Source organism: Oncorhynchus nerka, linkage group LG17 (genome assembly GCF_034236695.1).
Source record: "Oncorhynchus nerka isolate Pitt River linkage group LG17, Oner_Uvic_2.0, whole genome shotgun sequence".
Lineage (NCBI taxonomy): Eukaryota > Metazoa > Chordata > Actinopteri > Salmoniformes > Salmonidae > Oncorhynchus > Oncorhynchus nerka.
This window is the reverse complement of record NC_088412.1, coordinates 8,573,520-8,591,491: the sequence shown is the minus strand read 5'-3', so window position 1 is coordinate 8,591,491 and position 17,972 is coordinate 8,573,520. Positions and strand designations below refer to the sequence as shown.

General features: G+C 41.5%; 1 protein-coding gene across 1 annotated transcript; it reads left to right on the top strand.

The window, feature by feature from the left end:
- The first annotated feature begins 393 nt into the window (after positions 1-393).
- On the top strand, positions 394-16,836 carry muc2.1 (mucin 2.1). The gene is given in 27 exon segments (XM_065002922.1): positions 394-513; positions 887-1,160; positions 1,757-1,871; positions 2,152-2,242; positions 2,672-2,811; positions 3,552-3,768; positions 3,994-4,119; positions 6,167-6,281; positions 6,753-6,903; positions 7,022-7,135; positions 7,662-7,728; positions 8,276-8,413; positions 9,403-9,546; positions 9,549-9,566; positions 9,761-9,855; positions 10,065-10,191; positions 11,560-11,815; positions 12,032-12,087; positions 12,471-12,562; positions 12,647-12,798; positions 13,046-13,184; positions 13,374-13,484; positions 14,115-14,294; positions 14,546-14,785; positions 15,059-15,215; positions 16,350-16,478; positions 16,639-16,836. Coding segments are annotated over 27 exon segments (3,633 nt in total). The 5' UTR covers positions 394-437; the 3' UTR covers positions 16,752-16,836.
- Positions 16,837-17,972: the final 1,136 nt, after the last annotated feature.

The following is a 17,972-nucleotide window of genomic DNA, read 5'->3' as shown; positions in this document are numbered from 1 at the left end:
GTTTTTTTCATTTTTTTTCTCATTTTTTAACATTTACATTCAGAATAAAGGAAATAATATATAGTAAAGGGGACTTCTGAAAGTGGTTGAATTTCCTTAGACAGGGCTGGAATAAACCCAAATCTGGGGCACTGTACAATAACATTTTAGAGACCCCACCCCTCTTGGCAATGAAGAGAAAATGTTGCTGTTTTAAAGCTAATTTCCTGCAATTCTTCAAATTTTGCAATGACTTATGCCATGTTCTTCTGTTATCTGATTGGCCAGTCGGCAATCTGTCCCTGTCAATGTTTACCATGTCTCAATAAAGATGTCTGACATCCTCCTTCTGATGGGTGTGAACTGACAGACACAGATTAAACAATGCCATTATAAAGGAGGCCGTCCAGCAGCACTCTGCACTTTTACCTGAAGCCCACTTCACCTGGACACTAACTATGGGGTGGACAACTCTGTGGTTGTGTGTTCTCGCTCTGCCACTAACGAGCGCCATCCAGGTGAAAGCCAGGAAAGGTAAGACGATACACGATCATTTTGGAAATAGCAGTGATTTATTTTGATCTATGCAGACAAAGACAAACAGTCAAACATAGAAATAGATACTGTATAGAGATGGCGTTAGATTACGTTTCTATCTATTTCGAGTTAACTATCAGTTAAGAACAGACACATTTAGTTATTATGAACCATTTTGGTTGGAGCAAATCTGAGTGCAGTTTGTCTAGGAGTGTCATATGTTTTAATATCTTGATTCACAATCCACTACAATGGGATATTTTGAAATAGATGCTGCGTTATGTACAGTTTACAGCAAAGTTATAAATTGTGTCTCTTTCTGATTCCATACATTTAAAGTGGGTAACGTTTTCTGTTTTCGTCTCCTCAGCGCGCCAGTCCAACCATGTGAACAGCATCTGCAGCACCTGGGGCAGAGAGCACTTCAAGACCTTCGATGGAGACGTGTACCAGTTCCCAGGGACGTGTGAATACAACCTGGCCTCCGACTGCCACTCTGAGTCCTACCAGGAGTTCTCTGTGCACCTGAAGAGGAACGAGGCTACTGAGGCTGAGGGGAACCCTACGGTCAAACACGTAGTGGTCACTATCAACGACCTGGTCTTCCACCTGACCAAGACTCAGGTCGCGGTCAATGGAGAAATGTACGTTTTCCACAAATGTTTCATGTTATGTGTCTTCTAATTCATCAGGGAAGTCACACTGAGATTGACATCATTATTCAAGTGAGCCATGAATTTTTTGTATTTTTTTACCTTTATTTAACCAGACAAGTCAGTTAAGAACAAATTCTTATTTTCAATGACGGCCTAAGAACAGTGGGTTAACTGCCTGTTCAGGGGCAGAACGACATATTTGTACCTTGTCAGCTCGGGGGTTTGAACTTGCAACCCTCCGGTTACTAGTCCACCGCTCTAACCACTAGGCTACCCTGCCGCCCCGGCTACCCTGTCATAAAAAATAAAATAATGTATTGATATCTATCTATCTATCTATCTATCTATCTATCTATCTATCTATCTATCTATCTATCTAACATCTCCTCTCTGTAAAAAGTAATGGATGTATATTATGCTGTTACCTATTCCCATCTGAGACAGTACTTTGACATATTTCCAGGGATTCCATTCTGAATTCAAAAGATTTAACTGTATTTTGTGTCTGTTTGTTGTTAATTGACACGTTGGTACATTTCTCTGTCATCTCTATCATTAATTATGTTCTCCGTCTTTATTCCCAGTGTAACTCTGCCGTTCTACAATGGAGGAGTCCAACTGGAGAGGAATGCAGTTTACACCAAACTCTACTCCAAGGTTGGCCTGGTTGTCATGTGGAACGGAGAAGATGCCGTCATGGTAAGCTTTCATAAGAATCAAAACGTTACTTAGAAGAATGCATACAGAAGTCTATTTATTTATTCGCTTTGTAAGAATCAATAAGTTCACTGAATTGGACTGCTGTCATTAAACAGTGAACGGTGTAAAACGAACCCGTGCACATGCACTGATACCATGTGTGTGACTGTGTGAGAGTGAAGTCTTGTATCTCATCTCAATATCTGTGCTGCTGCCCGTGGCAACGGCATTTCTCTGAGTCTACCTTAGAACATAGTTGACCCATCACTGTTTGCGTTAGGTGGAGCTGGACACGGAGTACACCAACCGTACCTGTGGTCTCTGTGGAGACTTCAATGGCCTTCCAGTCCACAATGAGTTTGTTCATAACGGTGAGCATTTATAACAATTATTAGCATCACGAGTCATGAGCAATATAACACGTATAGTCATTTATAACACACTTATAATCATTTATATTAAAATGTACAAGTATTTATAATAGCTTATTCCTGTAAGGTTTTATGGTGTTAAGTATAATCAATATATTCCAAGTGGCTAATATGATCATTTATTACATGTACAGTCACTTATAACGACTTTGTAAGCATTTATTTAAATATTTATAATGACTTATTTAGTTGTTATTATTACCATGCTATTTATTAATATATTCTAAGTGACTGTTTTATATTCTTACATCAAGTAACATCATTATAATTTCACACAGGTTGTAAGTTCATTAATATACATGTATACACATTTATATGCGTTTCTAATCACTTATTGATAAAGGATGACATCGTTTTATTTCCGTGCAGGTCGTAAAGTGAGCCCCATTGAGTTTGGAAACAGACAGAAGGTCCACAGGCCCAACGAGGACTGTGAAGACCCCTATGAAGAGGAAGAGGAAGATGAACCTGCAGACGTTCAGCCTAAAGACGACACATGCAAGGAGTTTGTAAGTTCTACCTCCAGTCTGTTCAGCCTGACAAGTAGACTACAGTATTTCACTTCACTTCATTCTCTTGATGTATTTGACTGCCATATGGAACCAATTAAGTTCAGATCTGGCATAATATTATTCGTATTGCAACTAACAACCTCCTCCTTCTCTTCTCCCTCTTCCTCCATAACCTCTTCCTCATCCTATCCTCCTCCTCCTCCTCCTCTCCTACTCCTTCTCTCCCTCCCTTCCACCTCTTCTCCCTCCACCTCCTCCACCTCCACCTTCCCCTCCTCCTCCTCTTCCACCTCTACCACATCCTCCTCTTCCTCCTCCTCCTTCCCCTCCTCCTCCTCCTTCCCCTCCTCCTCCACCTCTAACTCTACTTCCTCCTCCTTCCCCTCCTCCTCCACCTCTAACTCTACTTCCTCCTCCTTTCCCTCCACCTCCTCCACCTCCTCCTCCTCCCCTTCCTCCTCCCCATCCTCGTCCTCTCCTCCTCCTCCACCTCTACCTCCTCCTCCTCTCCCACTCCTCCTCCTCCTTCCCCTCCTCCTCCACCTCTAACTCTACTTCCTCCTCCTTTCCCTCTTCCTCCTCTCCCACTACTCCTCCTCCTCCTCCTCTCCCTCCTCCTCCTCAACCTCCTCCTCCTCCTCCTCCTCTACCTCCTCCACCTCCTCCTCTCCCTCGTCATTCACCTATACCTTCTTCTCATTCACCACTTCCTCCTCTTCCTCCTCCTTCATCCTCAGCATGCCCAGTGTGACCAGCTCCTGCGCTCGCCGTTGTGGAGCTCCTGTGGTGCGGTCGTGAACCCTGAGCCCTACATCCAGGCCTGTGTTCAGGACCTGTGTGGCTGCAGCAACACTTCAGATAGCTTCTGTGTCTGCAGCACCCTGGCAGAGTACTCCAGACAGTGCTCCCACGCCGGGGGACAGCCACCCCACTGGAGAACAACAGCCTTCTGTGGTAATGGGACATCTCAATAACTGTCTGGGTGTTCAGGAACACATTTACTGGATGACAGTAGAGTTGCTGATCAAAAAGTCACATGCAAAAAAATAACTATTTTATGGTCCATAGTCAGCTTCAGATGATACAAATGTCTTTAAAAATATATATATATATATATACATATACATATTTACATATAATAATAAAATGCACTATCATTAATTGTCTTTGTTTTCTTAGACAAGCAGTGTCCGTTCAACATGGTCTATCTGGAGAGTGGCTCTCCCTGCATGGATACCTGTACCCACTCTGACACCAGCTCACTGTGTGAAGAACACCTGATGGACGGCTGCTTCTGCCCTCACGGTCAGCCTTTAACCAGATCACACCTCAATGTATCAGTATAACAGTGATGATAGAGATCTAGAACACACCTCAATGTATCAGTATAACAGTGATGATAGAGATCTAGAACACACCTCAATGTATCAGTATAACAGTGATGACAGAGATCTAGAACACACCTCAAAGTATCAGTATAACAGTGATGATAGAGATCTAGAACACACCTCAATGTATCAGTATAACAGTGATGATAGAGATCTAGAACACACCTCAATGTATCAGTATAACAGTGATGTTAGAGATCTAGAACACACCTCAATGTATCAGTATAACAGTGATGATAGAGATCTAGAACACACCTCAATGTATCAGTATAACAGTGATGTTAGAGATCTAGAACACACCTCAAAGTATCAGTATAACAGTGATGACAGAGATCTAGAACACACCTCAATGTATCAGTATAACAGTGATGATAGAGATCTAGAACACACCTCAATGTATCAGTATAACAGTGATGTTAGAGATCTAGAACACACCTCAATGTATCAGTATAGCAGTGATGTTAGAGATCTAGAACACACCTCAATGTATCAGTATAACAGTGATGTTAGAGATCTAGAACACACCTCAATGTATCAGTATAACAGTGATGTTAGAGATCTAGAACACACCTCAATGTATCAGTATAACAGTGATGTTAGAGATCTAGAACACACCTCAATGTATCAGTATAACAGTGATGTTAGAGATCTAGAACACACCTCAATGTATCAGTATAACAGTGATGTTAGAGATCTAGAACACACCTCAATGTATCAGTATAGCAGTGATGTTAGAGATCTAGAACACACCTCAATGTATCAGTATAACAGTGATGATAGAGATCTAGAACACACCTCAAAGTATCAGTATAACAGTGATGATAGAGATCTAGAACACACCTCAATGTATCAGTATAACAGTGATGTTAGAGATCTAGAACACACCTCAATGTATCAGTATAACAGTGATGTTAGAGATCTAGAACACACCTCAATGTATCAGTATAACAGTGATGTTAGAGATCTAGAACACACCTCAATGTATCAGTATAACAGTGATGACAGAGATCTAGAACACACCTCAATGTATCAGTATAACAGTGATGATATTTTATATTTAGTCATAATACACATTTGGTTTAGATTTAGTAATAATAAATATAATTTATAAAGTGTATTTATACAGATTTCTGTATTTTACAGTTCTGTCCATTATACCACAAATAGCATTATATCACTATATCATGTTGTCTGTTTTCACCACTCTGTAGGGACTGTGTTAGTAACACGTCTGTTTTCACCACTCTGTAGGGACTGTGTTAGTAACACGTCTGTTTTCACCACTCTGTAGGGACTGTGTTAGTAACACGTCTGTTTTCACCACTCTGTAGGGACTGTGTTAGTAACACGTCTGTTTTCACCACTCTGTAGGGACTGTGTTAGTAACACGTCTGTTTTCACCACTCTGTAGGGACTGTGTTAGTAACACGTTGTCTGTTTTCACCACTCTGTAGGGACTGTGTTAGTAACACGTCTGTTTTCACCACTCTGTAGGGACTGTGTTAGTAACACGTCTGTTTTCACCACTCTGTAGGGACTGTGTTAGTAACACGTCTGTTTTCACCACTCTGTAGGGACTGTGTTAGTAACACGTCTGTTTTCACCACTCTGTAGGGACTGTGTTAGTAATACGTCTGTTTTCACCACTCTGTAGGGACTGTGGTGATGTTAGTAACACGTTGTCTGTTTTCACCACTCTGTAGGGACTGTGTTAGTAATACGTCTGTTTTCACCACTCTGTAGGGACTGTGGTGATGTTAGTAACACGTTGTCTGTTTTCACCACTCTGTAGGGACTGTGTTAGTAACACGTCTGTTTTCACCACTCTGTAGGGACTGTGTTAGTAACACGTCTGTTTTCACCACTCTGTAGGGACTGTGTTAGTAACACGTTGTCTGTTTTCACCACTCTGTAGGGACTGTGGTGATGTTAGTAACACGTTGTCTGTTTTCACCACTCTGTAGGGACTGTGTTTGATGACATCTCAAAGAGGGGGTGTGTCACTCAGGACCAGTGTCAGTGCAAACACGACAAGGTTTACAACTCTGGAGAAGTATTCAGACAGGACCGTGAGGAATGGTGAGTCAAAGGTTTAGACTTAAAGTGCTCAATGTAAAGTACTGTGCTGTTAACATAACAAGTTATATTAAGACAGACGTCGTCACAGAGGGTTCGGATACTTGGTTTATCCTGTAAATGACTTCATCATGTGTTCTGTGTTCTGTGTGTCTGTGTCTGTGATTCAGTGTCTGTCATCATGGTCAGTGGTCCTGTAAATGACTGCATCATGTGTTCTGTGTTCTGTGTGTCTGTGTCTGTGATTCAGTGTCTGTCATCATGGTCAGTGGTCCTGTAAATGACTTCATCATGTGTTCTGTGTTCTGTGATTCAGTGTCTGTCATCATGGTCAGTGGTCCTGTAAATGACTTCATCATGTGTTCTGTGTCTGTGTGTCTGTGTCTGTGATTCAGTGTCTGTCATCATGATCAGTGGTCCTGTAAATGCCTTCATCATGTGTCTGTGTTCTGTGTGTCTGTGTCTGTGATTCAGTGTCTGTCATCATGGTCAGTGGTCCTGTAAAAGTCTGCCCAGCCCTGCTACATGTGCCGTTGAGGAGGGTTCACACGTGACGACCTTCGATGGGAAAGCATTCACCTTCCATGGTGACTGTTACTACCCCTTAGCCAAGGTGGAAAGCAAGGTAACTGACAATTACACTATACTTTTCTGAAGAGACAATCTAGATGAGAAGTGGATGACATTTTATATGTCACAACGTTTTCTCATCATTTTTGTTTGTTTTCCCTTCTCTGTTTCAGAATGAAGCCAGTCCAAAGTTCACTGTACTGGTCCAGCTGGTTCCCTGTATAAGACAGAAGTTTGACACTTGCCTCAAGAGTGTTGTGGTCTTACTAAACAATGATAGAAACAACGTGAGTATTTCCTTCATTAAAAGACGGAGATTTGACATACACTTGAACATATACACATGTATATTATACACCATCTCTGTGTATTTACAGTCAGGTCCAAATTAAAAGGCATCCTTGATAAAGATGACCAAGAAAGACCATTAAATGAATCTCTTTGGCCACAGACACACCAATGGTGGGTTTGGTGTCAAAAAGGAGAATCATATGCAAAACAGAGCCTGATTCCTGCTGTATAAAATGGTGGTGGATCTTTGATGTTATGGGGCTGTCGTGCTTCCACTGGTCTGTATGGGAGGAATGGTCTAAGATACTTCCCAATGTGTTCTCCAATCTCCTAAAACCTTGTAGAGAAAGGCTCAGTGTTGTTATCCTCGCAGGGTGAGGTATTGAAAAATAATGGAAACAGGGTTGCTAATCATTTTGGATCTGACTATAAGTACTCACATGTAAGTGAAATGTATATACTGCACAGCTAGTCTTGTGTTGAATAGGATGAGTTGATCATGGCTGTTGTTTTCTTTTCCAGGCTTTGGTGATCACCGCCGATGGGAAAGTCAGCCACAATGCACAGATCACTCTGCCTTACAACACAGGTGGGACATGGAATGATTAACAATAAGGCCTGAGGGGGTGTGATATATGGCCAATATACCATGGCTAATGGCTGTTCTTGGGCACGACACAACTTCCCTTACCAATGGTACATTGGCCATATACTACAATCCCCCAAGGTGCCTTACTGCTGTTATAAACTGGTTGCCAACATAATTAGAGCAGTAAAACTAAATGGTTTGTCACCCCGTCTGATATACCACATCTGTCAGCCAATCAGCATTGAGGGATAGAACCACCCAGTTTATAATAAAGATTATGCACACCTAATTCTAGTTATTATTACACGGTACTTCCAAAGCTATTGACACAGTAATAAGTACAGTAATGTTTAGTGGGATTAAATAGATTTTTTTTAAATAAAAAATGAATCATATTTAATTGAATGATTATTACCCCCAAACCCCCCTTTCTGTTCCCAGCTGACATTAGTGTACGGTGTCTATATTAGGACAACCTCTGTCCCAGCAGGAGCTCTTTCAGTCTTGTTCCCAGCTGACATCAGTCTATTTGTTTTTCTTCCCATAGCTGACATCAGTGTGTTCAAGCCATCGTCCTTCCACATGATGCTCCAGACCAGCTTTGGGCTGCAGGTTCAGATCCAGCTGGTCCCTATCATGCAGGTCTATGTCACCTTGGACGAGAGCTACAAGACCAAGACACAAGGTAAGTTAACTCCCAAGCTGTAGGCATATAGCCTCTGAAGGTGAGCAGATATCAGTTATATACGGAGTTTGAATTCTACTTTATGTAAATGTAATAAACATTGGTAATCTTACTCGCCAGGGCTCATTAAAATAGTAAAGACAGCAAGAAAGTACAAAAATGTTGTTGTTTCTGTTTGGTGAAGGTTTATATGGTGTTGATTACTGTTTGGTAATAGTTTATATGGTGTTGATTACTGTTTGGTAATAGTTTATATGGTGTTGATTACTGTTTGGTAATAGTTTATATGGTGTTGATTACTGTTTGGTAATAGTTTATATGGTGTTGATTACTGTTTGGTAATAGTTTATATGGTGTTGATTACTGTTTGGTAATAGTTTATATGGTGTTGATTACTGTTTGGTAATAGTTTATATGGTGTTGATTTCTGTTTGGTAATAGTTTATATGGTGTTGATTACTGTTTGGTAATAGTTTATATGGTGTTGATTACTGTTTGGTAATAGTTTATATGGTGTTGATTACTGTTTGGTAATAGTTTATATGGTGTTGATTACTGTTTGGTGTAGTTTATATGGTGTTGATTACTGTTTGGTAATAGTTTATATGGTGTTGATTACTGTTTGGTAATAGTTTATATGGTGTTGATTACTGTTTGGTAATAGTTTATATGGTGTTGATTACTGTTTGGTAATAGTTTATATGGTGTTGATTACTGTTTGGTAATAGTTTATATGGTGTTGATTACTGTTTGGTAATAGTTCATATGGTGTTGATTACTGTTTGGTAATAGTTTATATGGTGTTGATTACTGTTTGGTAATAGTTTATATGGTGTTGATTACTGTTTGGTAATAGTTTATATGGTGTTGATTACTGTTTGGTAATAGTTTATATGGTGTTGATTACTGTTTGGTAATAGTTTATATGGTGTTGATTACTGTTTGGTAATAGTTTATATGGTGTTGATTACTGTTTCTATTTCTTCTAGGTCTGTGTGGGAACTTCAACAAGGTTCTGTCCGATGACATGAAGACCCCCCAGGGTATGGTGGAGGGAACAGCCTCTTCATTTGGGAACTCCTGGAAGGCTAATCCTACCTGCAGAGACAGAGAGGAGAGGCTGGACGACCCCTGCTCCTCAGCGTGGAGAATGGTAAGCCCTCTTCACTAACTCTTTAATTGAAGGTTAACCCTTACATAACTCAATGAAAAGCAGAACATAAGTATTTCATAAAAGTTTATGTCAACAACCGCAGTATCATGTCGTTGGATTCAAATCGATGCAGGAAGCAGCAGTTTATACTGTATCAGACATATTTGAACTCTTACCATGTTCTGTTTACTCAGAGAACTATGCTAAACATTGGTGCTCCATGCTAAGAAGTTCTGACAGCACTTTTGCCAAGTGCCATGCCATGGTGGACCCCGAGCTTTACTACAAGGTAATACATTTACTATAACTGTAACTGTTACATTTCATTGAGTTACATCTGGTTTGGAATGCTCACAATTATACATATTTGTCCTGAACTTTCTTACTGTTTTTAATGCTGTTTGTAATACTGTTTGTCATGCGAAAGCTCTGGCCAATGAGATGTGTTATATATTTATTACGTATGGAACATTTACTTAAACTTGATATTTTCTGCAGCGATGCACGTACGCTAGCTGCAACTGTGAGAAGAGTGAAGACTGCCTGTGTGCCGTCTTCTCCTCTTATGTGCGAGACTGTGCTACCAAGGGAGTGGTCCTGTCGGGCTGGAGAGAGAACGTGTGTGGTAAGTGATTTACACTTCTCATATTTATGTCTTGTCGTATATTGGTGAAAGGAGATGACAGTATAGGCCTCTCCTGACTACCAATGAAAGGTTCACTGATATTCTCATTAGAATATATGCGTTCTGCAAATGGTTCTAATGCCATCGCTAAAAGTATGGGAGACAGGGGACAACCTTGGCGGATTCCACCGCCATTGCAAAAAGTAGGGGAGACATGGGGTAACCCTGACAAATTCCCCTACTCAGGGGAAATTGCGGTGCCCGGTCAAACGGTTGTGGATGTGAAATTGCAGAGCGCGAAATTCAAAAGAAATTATTAGAAATATTTAACTTTGATACAATCACAAGGTAATACACCAAATTAAAGTTTAACTTCTTGTTAATCCAGCCACTGTGTCAGATTTCAAAACGGCTTTACGGCGAAAGCAAACCATGCTATTATCTGAGGACAGCACCCCATCAAACAAACACATGACAGTCATATTTCAACCCGCCAGGCGCAACACAAAACTCAGAAATAACGATATAATTCATGCATTACCTTTGAAGATCTTCTTCTGTTGGCACTCCAATATGTCCCAGAAACATCACAAATGGTCCTTTTTTTCTATTAATTCCGTCGTTATTTCTCCAAAATGTCCATTTATTTTGCGCGTTTGATTCAGAAAAACACCAGTTCCAACTCGCCCAATATGACTACACATTATCGAATAAGTTACCTGTAATCTTGGTCCAAACATTTCAAACAACTTTCCCAATACAACTTTAGGTACTTTATACTGTAAATAATTGATCAAATTTAAGACGGAATAAAATGAAAGTGGAGCGAGCGCCAGGTCGCGCTCCCCAAACACAACTGTATACCAGACTCGACCCTCGTTCTGAACAGCCATACTTCTTCATTACTCAAAAGAAAACAACCAATTTCTAAAGACTGTTGACATCTAGTGGAAGCCCTAGGAACTGCAACCAGATCCCTCAGAAATGTAGATTCCCATAGAAATCCAATTGAAAACATGGTCACCTCAACAACAACAAAGATTCCTGGATGGTTTGTCCTCGGGGTTTCGCCTGCCAAATTAGTTCTGTTATACTCACAGACATTTAACAGTTTTAGAAACTTTAGAGTGTTTTCTATCCAAAACCAATTATATGCATATCCTAGCTTCTGGGCCTGGGTAGCAAGCAGTTTTCTTTGGGCACTCTTTTCATCCTGACATGAAAATACCACCCCTATCCCAAACAGGTTAACAACACTTACTTACTTAATCCTCTTCCTTCCTGGAGTAAAATAGAGCCTTTAGTAAAGTTTTCCAACACTGCCAATCTTAACTTTATCCAACACTTTCCATATTTCCCTACAAACAGACAAATACATTGGTAACTGCCCAGCGTCTCAGACCTACTCTGACCAGCTCCAGAGATGTCAGCTGACCTGTAGCTCCCTGGCCAGCAAAAGCCAGGGTTGTACCAATGACTTCCTCCCCGTGGATGGTTGTTCTTGCCCGGATGGACTCTACATGGATGACAGGGGCACCTGTGTACCCATGGACAAATGCCCCTGCTTCCACAACGGGGTCCACATCAAGCCTGGGAAGTCCATCAACATTCAGGAGGAACACTGGTGAGAGACTGTTTCCATCTAATAAAGTGTCTAGCTACCTATTTAAGTGACTACTTACCTACCTACCTACCTACCTACCCATCTACTTATTTACCTAATTTACCGACCTACCAAAGCAGCAAATTTGTCATATTACCTGCTAGTATAAAAAGTACACAGTCCTGCAATGTTACTCCAATATTAAAATATCTCTTGGCATCATGTGTGTTCTTCTAGTGTCTGCAACAATGGGAAGCTTCACTGCCGTTCGTGGAAGATGCGTTCAGAGAGTAGTAAGTAGCCTTTCTGTGTCCCCCGTTCAGAGAGTAGTAAGTAGCCTTTCTGTGTCCCCCGTTCAGAGAGTAGTAAGTAGCCTTTCTGTGTCCCCCGTTCAGAGAGTAGTAAGTAGCCTTTCTGTGTCCCCCGTTCAGAGAGTAGTAAGTAGCCTTTCTGTGTCCCCTTGCTATTCATATCCAATTAATCCTCTGATGTATACAGTATTGTACCTAGACTTGGGTTCAAATACTATATGAGAGATCATTTCAATTACTTGAGTCCAGGACTAGGCTTAAATCTGTTTTAAACCGGCCCTGGAAGTATCTGAAAGATAGTATTTGAACCCAGATCTAATTTGACAACTTATTGTGTAATAATAATGAAACTGCTTCTGTTACAGCCTGCCAGTCGCCGAAGGTGTTCTTGAACTGCTCCAATGACCTGGGAGTACAGTGTACACGGAGCTGTAGGAACCCGGATTTCATGGACTGTGTGAGTTGACTTGTTGACTTCCATTAGTACCTGACCTAAGGGTTGACTTCTTTATTTAATTCCCGTCTCTCTCCTTGACCACAGTTCTCCGCAGAGTGTGAGTCTGGGTGCAAGTGTCCCACGAGTCTGTGGGAGGATGGGAAAGGCATGTGTGTGAATAAACATGAATGCCCATGCAGCCATGACGGATTCCTCTACGCCCCAGGAAAACAGATCCCAAACGGATGTAACACTTGGTGAGTTATTCAGCTTTTATGGTTATATGTTACTTTCTGATCAAAAACGATACAATGTGAGGTTATGCGGTATGATATGACGTTATATGAAACAATACCATATAAAAAGGAATGGAGATGTAAATGAAATGGAATGAGATTTCATGACACGAGATGAGGGCTTCCTTCATCCTCTCTAGCTAATGTGATCAGGATTGTATTTGAAGAGGATTTTTGACTTAGTGTCTCTCATACTGTACACATGTAGCACCTGTAAGAGTGGGAAATGGGAGTGCACAGATAAGAAGTGCCCAGGAACCTGTACCATCTACGGCAGTGGCCATTACAAAACCTTTGATGAGCGCACGTATGGCTTCCAAGGAAAATGTGGCTATGTGGCTGTCCAGGTAATTAATGCTTATCAGGGCATTTCAATACAATGCAATACATTTCAATTAAATTGTGATGTGTTTTTATACAAAAAATATGTTTGTATAATAGTACTGCTATTGTCTTCTATATTACCAACTAATCATTTAAATGGCAAAAGTCTCATTTGGTTTCTAAAGTACTCTCTCCCTCTGTCTCTCTTTAAGAACAAATGTGGGAACCGGCCTGTCCAGGACAAATTCATGGTGATCACAGAGAACATACCGTGTGGAACCACAGGCACCACTTGTTCCAAGTCTGTCAGGGTTCAACTGGGGGTAAGACTGGACAAATGATACACTCCAACAGGCGGCTGGTGACACCTTCAATGGGAAGGATGGGCTCATAGTAATGGCTGGAACGGAATGAATTGAATGGCATCAAATGCATGACTGGTTTTGATGTGTTTGATACCATTCCATTTACTCCACTCCAGGCTTTATATTGAGCCATTCTCCTTTCTATACCCGTTGGATCATAATGAGAGATGATTTGACATTCATACAAACAAAAAATACATTATTTAGCAAATGCTCTTATTCAGAGCGACTTATTCAGAGAGACGGTACAATTAGTGAATTCAACTAAAGGAGGTAAAATCACCATCACAATCATTGCAAGTAAAACTTTCTTCCAAATAGCCACTAACTGCAAAAATCAGTACGACATTCAAGACATTTTCTTTCTTCATATAAAGCTATATAAAGTGTATTGTCTGTCATAGTTTTGCAAAATTCGGTAACTTTCCCCAAATTCCCTGTTTTTCCAGAAATCATAATTGCAAATTTTCTGAAATTAAAAGGGAATAAGGAGGAAATCCTTGATTTCTGGAAAACCTGGGATTTTGGGAAAACTATTTCAAGCCTAATTGTCTATGAACAGGAAGTGATAAATCCTTATCCTTACAGAGAACAGAGCTGAAACTATCAAAGGGGACCCATGAAGTGGTGGACCTAGGAGTGGGCTCTCAGATCCAGTACCGAGTGAGGACCGTCGGTCTGTACCTGATTGTTGAGTCAGACATCGGGATCGCAGTGCTGTGGGACCGCAAAACTACTGTCCGCATCGTCCTGGAGCCACAGCATAGTGTACGTTTAGTGTTGAAGGGTTAACACATTGAGAACCTGTGATGAAATAGATGAACAAGACATCAGACATCAGAGTGCATTTTGTGTTGCTAACAGCATAGTGTAAGGTTTCACATAGAGAGCCTGTGATGAAATAGGCTTCAAAATAGATGAACAAGACATCAGACATCAGAGTGCATTTTGTATTGCTAACAGTGATTGATTTGGTACAGTACCACTATGTTTGCCTTATCGTTTCTATGTGTCTATAGGGAGCAGTGTGCGGCCTGTGTGGGAACTATAATGGAGAAGGCAGAGATGACTTCACCACACAAGGTCAGATGATAGTCAGCAGTCCTGTGGAGTTTGCTAACAGCTGGAAAGTGTCAAGCACTTGTCCCGACGCAGAAAGCAACGTGGACCCATGTGGAGCCAGACCCAACCGCCACAACTGGGCTAAGATGCAGTGCAGCATCATCACCGGAAAGACTTTCCAACTGTGTCACAAGAAGGTACAGTGCTGAAACAGATTGCTATGTATAAACCGTACAGCTAGAAACCAGGTGAAAGGTTCAGACAGAACACTGATAGGATGGTGGACAGTCAAACTTCTGAACCAAAAAATACGCCCAAATCGTTTTAAACATTGACTTTCTTGTCATCCTCGATGATTTTATTCATGAACATGTCTGTTGTTAAATGTGTTTTGAATAATTCTCTAAGAAACAAAAAAATAATAATACAGTATTAGTGCATCGTGTGTTCTCTCTGTATGTGTTTTACAGGTAGACCCTAGTCTGTACTTTGAGAACTGTGTGAAAGACTCCTGTGCCTGTGATACTGGCGGAGACTGTGAGTGTTTCTGTACAGCTGTAGCAGCCTACGCCCAGGCCTGCACCGAAGCTGGAGTCTGTGTTGCATGGAGAACACCAGAAATTTGTCGTAAGTACAACACATTTTTGGGGGTTTCATTATGCTTGTGTTCCAAAGGTCACACACTTCCACTGTTTGACTGTCAGGCATTGAAATGACTTGGCAGGTCTGGTGTCATTTGACTGTCAGGCTTGGCATTGAAATGACTTGGCAGGTCTGGTGTCATTTGACTGTCAGGCTTGGCATTGAAATGACTTGGCAGGTCTGGTGTCATTTGACTGTCAGGCTTGGCATTGAAATGACTTGGCAGGTCTGGTGTCATTTGACTGTCAGGCTTGGCATTGAAATGACTTGGCAGGTCTGGTGTCATTTGACTGTCAGGCATTGAAATGACTTGGCAGGTCTGGTGTCATTTGACTGTCAGGCTTGGCATTGAAATGACTTGGCAGGTCTGGTGTCATTTGACTGTCAGGCTTGGCATTGAAATGACTTGTCAGGTCTGGTGTCATTTGACTGTCAGGCATTGAAATGACTTGGCAGGTCTGGTGTCATTTGACTGTCAGGCTTGGCATTGAAATGACTTGGCAGGTCTGGTGTCATTTGACTGTCAGGCTTGGCTTTGAAATGACTTGGCAGGTCTGGTGTCATTTGACTGTCAGGCTTGGCATTGAAATGACTTGGCAGGTCTGGTGTCATTTGACTGTCAGGCTTGGCATTGAAATGACTTGGCAGGTCTGGTGTCATTTGACTGTCAGGCTTGGCTTTGAAATGACTTGGCAGGTCTGGTGTCATTTGACTGTCAGGCTTGGCATTGAAATGACTTGGCAGGTCTGGTGTCATTTGACTGTCAGGCTTGGCATTGAAATGACTTGGCAGGTCTGGTGTCATTTGACTGTCAGGCTTGGCATTGAAATGACTTGGCAGGTCTGGTGTCATTTGACTGATTAGAATTTACAATGCTAAGTAAATGAATATGCTGTTGAAAGAACCCAAACATGGTGACAATGTGAGGATGTGGATCTAAAGTATATTTTAGCTGCTTGGTTTAAATAGATGTCTTAATGTGGAACATTACAGTGGATGATTTTGACCAGGGTACATAGGGTTCTGATAAAAAGTAATGCACTTTATATGGAATAGGGTGCCATTTGCTGAGGGCAATGTGTATTCAGTGTATGAACCTGTACGTCTTCCCTTTTGTAGCTGTGTTCTGTGACTACTACAACGATCCAGGTGAATGTGAATGGCATTACAGCCCTTGCCACACACCTTGCTTCAAGACCTGTCTGAATCCAAATGGGACCTGTGACAACCCTCTTCCCAATCTGGAAGGTGAGGCAGCATGCTATTTGATTTGATTGGCATCAGCCTGCATGTTTGTTCCATATGCACATGCCCTTCTTTGCAAAATATCAATTCGTTTTTCTTAACCTCAACTTCATTATATGTAATAACTCAATCAAAACAACTAAATCACAATGTCTTCTTTTAGGTTGTTACCCACAATGCCCTCCAGATAGGCCAATATTTGATGAAGAGACCGGGAGTGTGTTGAGGAATGCCCACCAACAGGCCCATCAACAACAACCCCACCAACACCAATAACAACACCGTGGACACCAACAACTACCACATTGACAACAGAACCTCCAACCACAACACCAACACCACCAACAACAACACAAACACCACCAACAACCACACCACCACCAACAACAACAACACCACCACCTCCAACAACAACACCACCACCTCCAACAACAACACCAACACCACCAACAACAACAACACCAATGCCACCAACAACAACACAAACACCACCAACAACCACACCACCACCAACAACAACAACACCAATGCCACCAACAACAACCACACCAAAACCAACAACAACCACACCACCAACAACCACACCTCCACCAACAACAACACCAATGCCACCAACAACAACCACACCAAAACCAACAACAACCACACCACCAACAACCACACCTCCACCAACAACAACAACACCAATGCCACCAACAACAACCACACCAAAACCAACAACAACCACACCAAAGCCAACAACAACCACACCAAAACCAACAACAACCACACCAAAACCAACAACAACCACACCAATGCCACCAACAGCAACCACAAAAATACCAACAACAACATCACCAATACCACCAACAACAACAACACAAATACCAACAACAACCACACATACACCAACAACAACAACAGCATTACCACCAACAACAACCACACATACACCAACAACAACAACACCATTACCACCAACAACAACCACAACAATACCAACAACACCACCAATACCACCAACAACAACCACACCAATACCAACAACAACAACCACACCAATACCAACAACAACAACCACAACAATACCAACAACAACAACACCAACAACAACCACACAAACACCAACAACCACACCAATTCCACCAACAACAACCACACCAATACCACCAACAACAACCACACCAATTCCACCAACAACTACCCCCCAGACACCAGAGCCAACAACTACTCCTTGTATTCCTACCTGTGAGTGGTCAGAATGGTATGATGAAGATGATGATAAAGATAAGAGTGATTGGGAAACGTATTGGAATATCACGCAGAGTGGAAAAGAAGTGTGTGAAGATCCACAGGATATTGAATGTGTAGCTACAGACTATCCAAATACAAGCTTAGAGGACTATGTAGCTTCGACAGGCCAAGTTGTGGAGTGCGATGTTGACTTCGGGTTAATATGTGAAGAAAATAAACAAACTCAGAGACCATTTAAGTGCTTTAACTATAAGATTAGAGTCC